The sequence below is a fragment of the Narcine bancroftii genome, chromosome 8 (genome assembly GCF_036971445.1).
Source record: "Narcine bancroftii isolate sNarBan1 chromosome 8, sNarBan1.hap1, whole genome shotgun sequence".
Classification (NCBI taxonomy): domain Eukaryota; kingdom Metazoa; phylum Chordata; class Chondrichthyes; order Torpediniformes; family Narcinidae; genus Narcine; species Narcine bancroftii.
Window position 1 is genome coordinate 20,972,952 of NC_091476.1, and position 12,772 is coordinate 20,985,723.

The 12,772-nt window shown below is 38.2% G+C and overlaps 1 protein-coding gene across 5 annotated transcripts in view; it reads right to left on the reverse strand.

The window, feature by feature from the left end:
• Positions 1-12,772, reverse strand: part of taf1 (TAF1 RNA polymerase II, TATA box binding protein (TBP)-associated factor) — a 107,720-nt gene that overhangs the window by 64,950 nt on the left and 29,998 nt on the right. For all 5 annotated transcript variants that reach the window (XM_069893081.1, XM_069893079.1, XM_069893082.1 and 2 more), the window contains exons 12-16: positions 12,232-12,359; positions 11,284-11,391; positions 6,752-6,925; positions 4,675-4,848; positions 3,117-3,221 (exon numbers count right to left, since the gene is read on the reverse strand). In XM_069893081.1, coding sequence (XP_069749182.1) covers positions 3,117-3,221; positions 4,675-4,848; positions 6,752-6,925; positions 11,284-11,391; positions 12,232-12,359 — 689 coding nt within the window. The remainder of the gene's footprint in view (positions 1-3,116; positions 3,222-4,674; positions 4,849-6,751; positions 6,926-11,283; positions 11,392-12,231; positions 12,360-12,772) is intronic.

Genomic DNA, 12,772 nt, shown 5'->3' on the forward strand with positions numbered 1-12,772 from the left:
TGCAGCTAATTACAGTGCAATCTTTGCAATCTCAGCCATTGCTGTTTATGACATGAAAATTTTGGGTTATGGACATTTACTGGAACCCTGACATGACTCAGAGAGTGTCTACACTTTAAAAAGCTCAGTTCTCCTGATCAGAGAATGATGTTTCGGGGCAATTTCTGAAGTCTGGATTTTCTGCAGTTTGTCACCAGTCAAGTCCCAAGAGTTTTAACCTGTGGTTAAATTTCCATAAGGTATTTGACAAGGTGTTTCATCGCAGTCCAGTATGTAACTTAAGAACTCAAGGTATTAGAAAAAGTGTGTTAACATGGATTGAAATCCATTGGAAACAAAGATTTGGAATATATGGGTCCTTCTCAGGCTGGTGAGATATTATGACTGGAGGTACCTGGGGGATTAATTCCGAGCCCTCAATTGTTCATTGTTTACATTAATGCTTTAGACTTCTTGTCCCAGTTTTCTGGGACTGGTTTTATACCCAATCATCAGTTGGTCGTACTGTACTTTACGACAATAAAGGTTTACCAATGGACCCAGTCCAGAGAATATATTATGAAAGGTTAAAAATGGCCAGAGTCCAAAGTGTTAATGACCTAATGAAACAGAAGTTCGATAACGATACAAAAATAGGTGGAAGGATATTGAGATTCTGCAATCGGATATGAATAGACTGAAGGTCTGTATATAGCTATTGCCTATATAAACTCTAACAAGGCCTTTGACAATGTTCCTTATGACAGATTAGTCTGGAAGGTTAGATCACATTGAATCTAAGAGGAGGTAATCAATTGGATTCAAAATCATCTTAGTCCACTGCTGTTTATGATCCATATTAATGATTTGGATTGCAGTGTAATTAACATAACTATTCTATTTGTGGATGACACTATAATGAGTGATGTAGTGGACAGTGAAGAAGGTTACAACAGAATCTCAATCAGTTGAGAATGTGGGCTCAAAAGTGACCAATCGAATTTAACACTGACAAGTGTGAGATGTTGCACTTCGTTAAGTCAAACCAGGGTAACCACATAACCATATAACCATTTATGGAGCGGAAACAGGCCATGTTGGCCTTTCGAGTCCACACCGGTTCACTGATTTTATGCGCCCTCTTCAGGCATTGGTCCCGGTAGATCATCATCAAAATTCAATTATCATGTTATAAAGTGCAATATTACACAAATTTCACTTCATTCAGACATAAAACAGAGATACATTAGCAGAAAGTTAAATGAAGTGCTTCTTTCAAAAGAGAATTCTCTGAGACCCTGAAGCCCCCAAACCCAGCCCTTGCCCACAAGCAGCCAGCCGCCGCCCCCACCGCCACCCCCCCAATCCAGCCCAAACCATCAAATGCAGTTGCCTTGTTTAAAAAAGGTAATGGGGAGAATCCTGGGAATTATAGACCAGTATAGGATCTATGAGCATTTGGAGAAGTACAAACTACTCAAGGACAGTCAGCTTGGCTCTGTGAAGGGAAGGTCATGCCTCGTGAGTCTAAATGAGTTTTATTTGAGGGAGGTAACAAAGGAAATCAATGAAGATAGGGTGGTAGATGTGGTCTACATGGATTTTAGCAAGAATTTGACGAGCCTCATCCAGAACGTAATTTGGCAGGACCTGCACAGTAAATGGCAGGGCCCTTGAGAGTGTTGTAGAATAGAAACCTGCAGATGCAAGTGCGTAGTTCCCCAAAAGAGGCAACTCAGGCGGACAGGGAGGTATATAGCATGCTTACATTCATCAGGCAGAATGTTGAATATAAAAAGCGTGATCTTATGATTTAGCTGTGCAAGTCAGTGGTAAGACCACACTTTGAACCCTGTTCAAATGCAGTTCTGGTGACCCAACAACAGGAAGGATATCAATAAGATGGAGGAGGTGCAGAGGAGATTCACCATGATATTGTTTGGATGAGATAGCCCAAGTTATAGACAGAAGTTAGATAGGCTTGGTCTTTGGAGGTTGATGGGTGACCTATGGAGGGACATGGAAAAAGTGAATGCATGCAGTCTTTTTCCAAGATGAATGATTTTAAAACTAGAGGGCACATTTAAAGCAACTTGGGGGAGATTTAAAAGACATTTGGACAGTGATATGGATAGGAAAGGCTTACAAGGGACTAAATGCACACAATTGGGACCAGCCCAGAATGCTGACTTGACTGCCAAGGCTGAATTGGGCAAAAATTGTCTGTTCTGTGGTGTTATAACTCTGTGACTATGAGTGATTGGGCAAAAACCTGGCAAAAGGAGTTTAATTTTGAAGTGTGAGATCACGTACTTTGTTACAATTAATCATTGGGAGGATTATCTACATGAAGAGAAAATGTAGATGATGTTCAGTGGGTTCTCATGGATGAATTACAAAAAGTTAGCACAGTCGTCTAATAAGTAATTAAAGCAGCAGAAGGGCATATTGCCCTTTATTAGGAAGGGGTTGGATTTTAAAAATACAGAAGTTTTGTTACAGTTGCACAGGGTGTTAGTGAGGCAACATCTAGAATATTTGCACAGGTTTGAATCGTCAGACTGACTCCTGGGATGAGAGGGCTGTCCTTTTAATAGAGGCTAGACACATATTGGGTTTGAATTCCTTCGAGTTTAGAAAAATGAAGGGTAATCTTATTTAAACATACATGATCCTAATGAAGCTTCAAAAGGTGGATGTTTGGGATGGTTTTATTGGTAGGGTTTCATAGTTACAAAATAAGGGCTAGTCATTTAAAATTGAGGTGCTTAGAATTTTCTTCTCTTAAAAGATTATCAATCTTATGAATCTCAGTAATTCTCCTCCCCCAAGGGTTGTGCATGCCTGATTGTTAGATCAAAGGTCAAGAACACTAAATATTTGAAAAATATAAGAATTTAGGGTTTTTGGTAACTGACAGAAAATTTAACACTATAGAAATTAGCCAAGATCATACTAAATGGCGGAATGACTGCAAGCGCACGTAATCACGGCATGTAAACATCAACAATGGCAATAACCAATGTGAAAATACAGAATATAAAATATTGAGGGGGGATGGGAGTTCATTGCTAACTAATATTCAATTTTTAAATGCCTAGCATTTTCCATTCAAACTAATGCAGAATCATACCAACCTGCAACAATTGACCTGGATGCAGAGATCCAAGGAATGGAGAAGTGTGGCAATAAACTGTCTCTCCATACTTACAGTCAGGTGCACCAGGATCCTTGCCTGGTTTCTGTAATGTAAAATGATACAATCTAATTACATCAGCCATGATCTCGTTGAATGGCGGAGCAGGCTCGAAGGGTCGAATGACCTACTCCTGCTCCTATCTTCTATGTTTCTATGTTTCTATGTGGTACATTTAACAGATTTAGTATTTCAAAAGTTCAAACATCTAAATATAACTTGAAATGCAGTTGGTTCAGAAAAGCTGGCATAGTATATACTGATGATGGGAATTCCACCACTAATGACGAAAGCAGAAACTGTACCGACTACAGTTGCAGGCTATCATAGCATATCTTAATGAAGACAGTGAACAAGGATTCAAATACTTTACAGATAATAATGAAGAAGACGAATAAACATCATTATTTTACTTGTCATTTCAGATGTTATATGGATTTTTTGACTTCAACACATTGTCCAGCATTTTTACTTGTTATTTCAAATGTTATATGGTTTTTCACTTCAGCATTTTTTTGATAATTCTATTCAAGCAATTAAAAATAGATTTTAATGTAGAGCCAGTTGATACTCAAATATCTTCAATTTTCTATTCAACATGTATAAAAGTTCTGGTATAGTACACTTACAGAGATAATGTGTGGTGGTTATCGGTTTGTAAAAAAGCATATTACAAGCAATGGAGAAACTGAGCAGGCCATGCAGCATCCATAAAAATTAAAAAGCAGTCAATGTTTTTGGCCTGAGCCCCTCTTCAGGAAAGCTGAAAATCAGGCAAACGGCTGAATAAAAAAGTGGGAAGGGGGAAAGAAAGTGAAAGAAACATAGGTTAACAGGTAAGAGTTAATAGGTAGATACAGGTAAGGAGGTAGAAGAGAAGGAAGCCAATAATTGATTGGGGAAGAAGAAAGAGGGCTAAGAAAGATAGCTCTTTGGTAGGAGAAGGATGAGGAGGGGGTGGGGAGTAGGTGGAAAGGAGACAGAGAGAAGAGAGAAAAAGGGGGTTAACAGAAAATGGAGAAGTTGATATCGATGCTGCCTGGTTGGAGAATTCCGAGAGGGAATACAAGATGTTCTTCCAACACCCACCTCCAATTTGTGGGTAGCCTCAAATTGGCAGCAGATGAGACCATGGTCAGACATGTTGGTGTGGCATTGATGTGGTTGGCCACTGGGATGTTCTTGTTGCAGCAGACAGAGCAAAGGTGTTCAACGAAGCATTGGGTGCATCAAATGCAGTAAATTACCTCTACATATTCACAGGTGAAGCACTACTTCACTTGGAGGGACCATTTGGGGCCCTGAATAGTGGTGAGGGAAGAGATGCAAATAAAACAACTCTTGCAGTCACAGAAGGAGGTACCAGGAGCAATTGATGGGATGAGTGGATGAGGGAGATGCAGAGGAAGCAATCCCTACCGAAAGTGGGGAGGGGAGGGGAAGATATAATAAACATTTATTTGTACTGCAAAATAATTTTCCAATAAATTTAAGCTTACTCGTTTGTAATAGTTTTTGATTTTGGTTGCCATGCCAACTTGCATCATAAGTGGTGGGTATTCTTCACTATATTCAGCAAGAATGAGGTCACCATCTTTACCCGTCAGATCTTGAGGTGTTCGCATGAAGAACATTTCTCCACCACCAGAGGCTTGACGTTCTTGCTCACGCATCTAAGAATAAATCAGAAGGAATGCATCATATAGATTAAATCAGAAATACACAGAGCACAATATCATATAGGATAGAAAGGAACACCAAACAAATGTACTACCAATGAAGTGCAGATTCTAACATTTTCTCAGTCCTCATATTTCCTTATGATATAAGGTGAGGCCATTAAGCTCATTCAGTCAAGCTATGACCCAAAGTAATTCAATACTTTTACCTCCCTGGATCTATTCTCCGAAACATGACAAAGTTTCTCTCACCATCCACTGGTGAACAACTATTTATTGACCTACCAAAGTTCAAACTAATTTCATTTTGGGATGATTTATTTACCTTTTGCCATCAATATAACTTGCATCAAAAACTTGTACAACTTCATGGAAGCCATTGGTCCATTTATTCTCAACATGCAAACAATTTGACTAGCTGATATTGAAATTTTATACACTAACTTGCATTTATCAGATTTCGGGTATCAAATATCATTGCTATATCTTTGCATAATCTTTTAATATGTTCTCATTATTGTGATTGACTTACATTTCCCTTAAATTTCTCATTAGGTTTTACTGCCATAAGCATTTTGTAAAATATTTGCTTCCATCTGTTATTAAATGGAATGTGCATGAATACTGTGGAGGAGAGTGCATCGTAAATGAAGAACTGGAGTTGAGGAGTGCCTGCATAGGAATATGAGGCTGGAGGAGGAGGTGCCAAGTATTACAAGTATTAAAGTAATTGACACATTTGTAAATATAAACCCTAAACTTTGCACAATTGCTAACCAATGAACATGTGATGAGGCAAAGCCAGCCTGAGAATGGGATTAGCAAAGCTGTTTTTTTTTTTTGCGGAAGAATCTCAGTTGAATTAAAGCTTCCTGTATGCTTCACTCCATTCCAAAAGATTAGCTTCCACAACTCACCTGATTCCTGTTTTCTATGATAATTAGGATGAAGACACACAAATCCCTAAACCCTGATGCCAGAAATGAAGGCGATGACAAGGGGTAGAGAACTTTTGTGTCATACACAGAGAGGTAATAGCAGTTTCAATGAATGTGGTCAGTCAAGCTTGATCTGCGCCTCAGCTTTTATTTGCAGAGACAAGTTATATGGAGTAATTTTAGGGATCTAAAAATTAAAACATGAAGTAAGGGAGCTGCTTATTTTTAGAGATATTAATCTTATGACAGTGGGGGATGACTGAAATAAAGCACTGAAAGTTTAAACTGTGAGGTCGCATGAGAATTTAAGGACAAGACAGATGAATAAAAAACTTCTGGCTCAAAGAAATCATAATCGGAGAAATATTAGAGAAGTTGAATTTGCTTGAAGACAGGACTTTACTCAACATATCATATTCAATGAGGGTGATGGAGTCAACATCAGTCAGTCTTATTGATAACTCACATCAATAATAGAATATCCAGGATTGAAATAATGGGGAAGATCTTGTTAGAAAAGTGGAGAAATTTTTTAGGTCAAGAATAGGAGAGCACAAGTGGTCTAAGTAGGATTACTGGAGTGAGGAGTTGGTTGAGGTTTAGTCCTATAAAGGTGCTCAGATGAAATTTTTTAGCTACATGAGAAAGACATTTCTTCTTGCTCTGAGGAAACAGGATGTGGGCATCATTTAGGAGTTGCAAAAAACATCGTTTGGAATAGAAGACAGTTATTTAAGGAAAGAAATCTTATGCCTAACTACAAATTACAGTATCTGAATCTGAGACTTTAGCAGGAAATGAGCACTAAGAGGAGAGAATGTCAAAACCGGAAACATCAGACAAGGATACAAAGTAGAGTGGAAGAAATGATTCTAATCAATGCATGTATAAAGTAAAACAAAGAAAATATGTCAGTTCCATGAAAATAAACACAATGACTGTCTGATGAGAAACTTTACTTTTGCTTTCTTCTTGATATGTTTCAGGAGTGGATAGACAGCATGAGGTCCCGGCTGTGACAAAGCACCAAAGGAATACTTCTTGAGTGGTGGCCGATGATACTGTCTGAGTTTCATTGGGCCCATATGAGTTGGAAAAAATGGCTGCCGAAGCTCCACAGCAGGAATAGAGTGCTGCAACAGAAACCAATATTTAAGCTATATCACAGAAATAAGCATATTCCAATGTTTCTTCACACATACAATAAAGAAGTTCAATGAAAAGAACCTGACAAAGAAATAAGATATTATCTTGAGGATACTTATCGAAACAGAAGGTAATGCTCTTCAAAGTGTAACTTCTCATCCTTGGTACTTCTAATCATCTTCTCAGCATACCTGAGCCTCAACCCTCCTGGAAATCATTTCCAACCTATCCTCTAAACTTCTCCCTTCATACAAATGCCCCCAGTACAGTAGCAACATCCTCATGCCTGTTTATTCAGATGGCATTTCTACTAAGTTTTGATCAGAGGAAGAATATTTGAGTATTTCCCTGTAACACTTGTAACATTCCTCTATTTACTTCTGACCACTACATTTTTTTTGTCATCCCTGAAAGGACTTTCCAATTCACTTTCTCTATTGTTTGGCCTTTGGCTCTCTCTGCTCTAGAACTGTCAACATGCACAACCTGATCCTGAATCCATATGTCCCAAGCAATGAAAAAAAAATTTCTCTCTTTACCCTCCTTCCTCCAACCCACTTCCATATCCAGCTACATCTCAATCCAGTCATACCCTCCATATTTTCTCTTTTAAGAGTCATTTCTCTTTCCCTTAAGCAGGTCATGCACAGAACTGGTTGCGCCATTCACTTTCAAATCGAGCTGACGACATCAGTAACATTCTCTTCTGCTAAGACAGCTCACCACTGAGGATAGTTCTGGAGAATATAGATCCCACAGAGATCACTTTTATCATTAACATTCATGGTTTTATCATTAAAATTGTCCTATGACACAAAAATAGTTTTTGTCACTTTCCTTCCATAAGTCTGTCTTTTTATCATTCTCTCAATCCTTCACGTAGAGATATTTCCATGGCTTTACTCTTCATCTTTCACAAACATTTTCCAGCCTTATAATCTCAACAAACCTTTCTAATTAATCCAGTATTTTGTTGAGCCCAGATTCCATGTTCTGGAATTTCCTATTGAAGACTCTCCACCCTGTCAATTTATTTTCCTCATTTAAAAACACCCCTCAAATCAATCTTGTTTATCATTTGAAATATTACTTCTCCACTTCAAAGTTCAAGGTGAAAAAGTTTGAAGTCAAAGTTCAAATTTATTTCCAGAGTACAAACATATCATCACATACAACCCTGAGATTCTCTTTCCTGCGGGTCAGGCAGAATTTCTACTTTATCGGTAGTACAAAAAAACTACTCAAGAAAAGAGAGAAATGTAAACAAAGAAGGAAATGCAAATTGTTCAATACGAAAATAAATGTGTAATACTGAAAATAAATATACAAAAATAATTACCAACGTAAGAGTCCTTAAATGAGTCTCTGACTGAGTTGTTTAGGTATTTGATGGTGGAGAGGTAGCAATTATTCCTGAACCTGGTGGTACGAGTCTTGTGGCACCCATACCACTTTCCTGATGGCAGCTGTAAGACCAAAACATGGCCTAGATGGTGTGGATCCTTGACGATTGCTGCTGCTCTCTAACAGCAGCGTTCAATGAAGATATCCTCGATGGTGGGAGAGCTTTGCCTGTGATGTACTGAGCTGCATCCACTACCTTTTGAAGGTCTTTCTGCTCAGAATTATTGGTTCCCCCATACCAGACCATGATGCAGCTAGTCAGCGCACTTTCCACTACACGTCTATAGAAGTTGCCAAGATTTTCAATGTCATACCAAACCTCTGCAAACTCCTGAGAAAATAGAAGTGCTGACATGATTTCTTCATGATAACAGTGTATTGAATCCAGAAAAGGTTCTCCAAGAGGTCATTCCCTGGAATTTAAATTTCCTCATCCTCTCCACCTCTGATCCCCTAATGATCACTGGATCATACATCTCTGGTTTTCCTCTCTTAAAAGTCCACAATCAACTCCTTGGTTTTGGTTACATTGAGTGCAAGGTTGTTGTTAGTACACCATTCAGCCAAGTTTTCACTTCTTTTTTATACAACCCACAAATGTGGTATTGTTAGCAAATTTGGAGATGGTCTTATTGTCATACTGAGCCACACAGTCAATGGTGCAAAGTGAGCAGAGCAGGGGGCTAAGAACGCAGCCCTGTGGAACTTTGATACTGATGGGAGATTGTCGAGGACATGTGCTTACTGATTGTAGTGAAACACAAAAGTCTGCAGACGCTGTAAATGGAGTACAGATTTTTATTGATTGTGGTCTGAAGGTGAGGGTCCAACAGTGGAGTAGTGAGGACCAGGTCTTGGAGCTTGCTGATCAGTTTTGAGGGGATGATGGAATTGAATGCCAAAGTGCAGTCGATAAAGAGTATCCTGATGTGTGCACCTTGGCTGCCCAAGTATTCCAGGGCTTTGTGTAGAGCCAGTGAGATGGCATCTGCCATAGACCTGTTGCTGCAATAAGCAAATTGGGAAGGATCTATGTTGACAGTCAAACAGGAGCAGATATGCTTCAAACCAGCCTCTCAAAACACTTCACTATAGATTTGAGTGCCACTGACTGGTAGTCATTTAGGCAGGTTACTATATTCTTCTTAGCCACAGGTTTTAGACCTGTTTTAAACAGGTGTGAACCACACCATGCCAAGGTGAAATGTTGAAGATATCTATGAATACATTGGCATTTTGGTCAGCACAGGTTTTTAGTACTCATCCGGGTACTCCATCCAGACTAGATGCTTTCCTTGGGTTGACTCTCTTGAAGGTATCCCACACATCATCCTTCGATACTGACAATAGAGGATCATCAGGGGACATGGTTTGTACTCTTCCTTGTTCTGGTGTTCATATCAGGTATAGAATGCATTGAGTTCATCAGGGAGTGAAGCTTTGGTTTCTCCTGCTGCACCTAATTTGGTTTTGTTCCAGGTTATGTCATTTAAGCCCTGCCACAGCTGTTCAGTATCCTTTGTTGTTTCCATTCTCATCCAGAATCTCACTTTGCCCGCAAGATACCTGCTCCTTGTATAGTGTTCTGGATCTCAGGACTTAAATGCCTGTGACATGGGTCTCAGCAGGTTCCTGATTTAATTGATTATCCAGAGGTGGGGACACATTCATCCACAGCTATATTCATAAAGTCTGTAATGGCCCTGGTGTAATCATTCAGGTCCTCAGCTGAGTTCTTGAACATCACCCAATCCAATGACGAGACTGTTCTGGTCAGCCTCCCAAGACCACCTTCTGCCTGTCCAGATCTCTGGAGTTTCTCTTTATCCCAATATTACCCAAATATCTTGTCAGTTGCACAGAAAATAATCTCACTTACCTTCCTTCGTGACAAGTGGTGAACTCATTCGAAGATTCTCTTGAAGTTGATATTTTACAAAATCTTCATCTCAGAAAAACAGAAATCATAGAACTTACACCAGAAGAGAAGATTATTCGGCCCATCAAACCATTATTAAAGCTTGCTCTTCAATCAGAACAATCTATTTTAATCCTATTTTCATGCTCTTTCCTGGTATGATTCTTTATTCCCTTCTAAAAATTTAACCAACTTTATTTTAAAAATTCTATTTTTTTTATTATCTCATAGTGAAGCAAGAAACAGAAACACAAGTTATAATTGGGAACACTCTGCAACACAACATTTCTCAGCTTGATTTCACGATTGCCATTATCTTTGTCGTATCCTTATTTTTTTGTAAGCCACAAAAAGTACGTGTCCCTCTCCCTCTCAGATAACAAGTATAATAAATCTGCTCTGATGTCGTGACATAAATGATGTAGCAAACTTGTTTTGGATTTAAATATCTAGAAGTGTCCCATTTTCTGCTAATTTTATAATGGGAGAATTAAAATCTTCAATGACTCTATTCAATTGGGCTTCTATTTGAGCAGAAATCTTTGAAAAGAAAGCAATAAAAGGTCAGCTCATTCTATAAATGTCCAAATATTAGAAATTTGAAGCAAAAACTGAAAACATTGCAAGTATAAAACACACCAATCAAGATCTATGTAGAGGAGAAAGTAATTTATTATTTTTTTCTGAACAAACTTTTTATATTTATGGCATTTTCAGTTACACTTCTAGCTTGATCTTGTCCTGATGACTCCACTGACTGAAGTTGCAAGAAGTTCACTCACACACAAATGGAAGGTCAAGGGTTCAATTTGTATTTGATTTCTAATCTCAACCAGGTAACTGCTCGTTGTAGTAAAAAGGTAGCCAAGACGTTATTCCTAATTACAGTTTGGTTCTCTTAACTGTAAAAGCATTAAATTGTATTCCCTTTCCTTCTTCTGTTGTCCATTTACTAATTTATGATTTACAACTTTGGAGTACAATTAAATAAAACCCACAGTTGAGAATAATACAAATACCTACCTGAATAATGTTTCCTCCAAATGTTCCTCGCAGGCCTTGCTGTTTGGGGTAGTAAAACTCATCATTAGATAGGTTCCAAGGGTCCTTGACTTCTGGTTGCGACATGTTCTATCAAAGACATAGGGAAATTCAGGAAAATAATTCTAGTGTGCTGTTGCAACAATTCATATGGTTTAGTTCACAATTTATAATGAAAAGCAAGAACATGCATGCAGTAGATATATGTGGTCTAGTACACCAATTGGCATTTGTTAACATTGCATGGAATACAAGCATATGTCTTTCTCCCAAAATAAACCATGCAGTTTTCTCACCAACTGGGTACCCTTCCTCCAGTGCTTGAGGGACCTCCCCACAATGCTCACTGGGTATCCACAAACTTCTGGGTGAACTTAGCTGAGACACTACCTCACAGTTTTTACTCATTATACAAAGTTATTGCTTAATTAAGTTCATATAGCTGTAACACAAACAGATAACTGTTTACTTTGGATGAGGCAAAATTAAGGTTAGATGAAGAAATATACTTGGAACAATGCAAAAGAAATGAGCTGTGAATAATGTTAATCAAATGCTGATGGATCATGCCTTCTCTGCAAGCAGACAACTACCCAGACCAGGCAAAAAAAGCTTTGAAAAGAGTGACGGTAGTGGCTGTACCTCAACTGTTTAATCCTGAATGCATTAGAAAACTACTACAGTTACAAAAGACCCAATAAATATCAAAGTGTTTATCGATAAATTTGCAAAAAATTTACAAAATGATCAGAAGTCTTGAGTCTTATGATCAATGAGTTATGATCAATCAGTCAAATTCTACTGTGGCCTCTCTGTCTTTCATTGCAAAAAGATTGTGTTATACAATAGCAGATTTTGAAAACAATTAACAACAGACTGTATAATATCATCTATCATAAGAATAGATGGGTTTATCCCTTTCCAGCTGACCTGCTGTGGCTCATCTTTGATGACTCCGGTTTTTCCTAACAGAATCCTACTCTTCCGAGCTGATGATTCTTTCTTATTCTCCTTGGAAGGAGAATTAGATGTCATCTCCTCTTTCTCATCAGGAATTTCTGGAATGATGTGGAGAAGGCATAAATGGACTAATTGTAATCTTGTTAAAAAAACAACCAAACTCACAGAAAGAAATATATGTATTGCAATTGCATAGGCGTAAGAATGTCCAATGGCACTTCACAACCAAGTAAATAGGTGTTCATAGTGTCAATGTGGACATTATAGGATCCAAGGCAGTCAATTCATTTTACAATAAGGTCCCACAAATATTGCAAAATAACTTATTAAGTAAATTAGTTTATCATGCAAGCTTAATGACAATTATTAACCAGGGGAACTACAACAATGCTCTGTAAACTATGCAATGAACTCTGCATAGAAGGTTGGATACACGATTAAATATCTCATCTGAAAGTGAACATTTCAAATACTATGTACAGTACTTTTCAGATTATCCAAAATGCTTGGG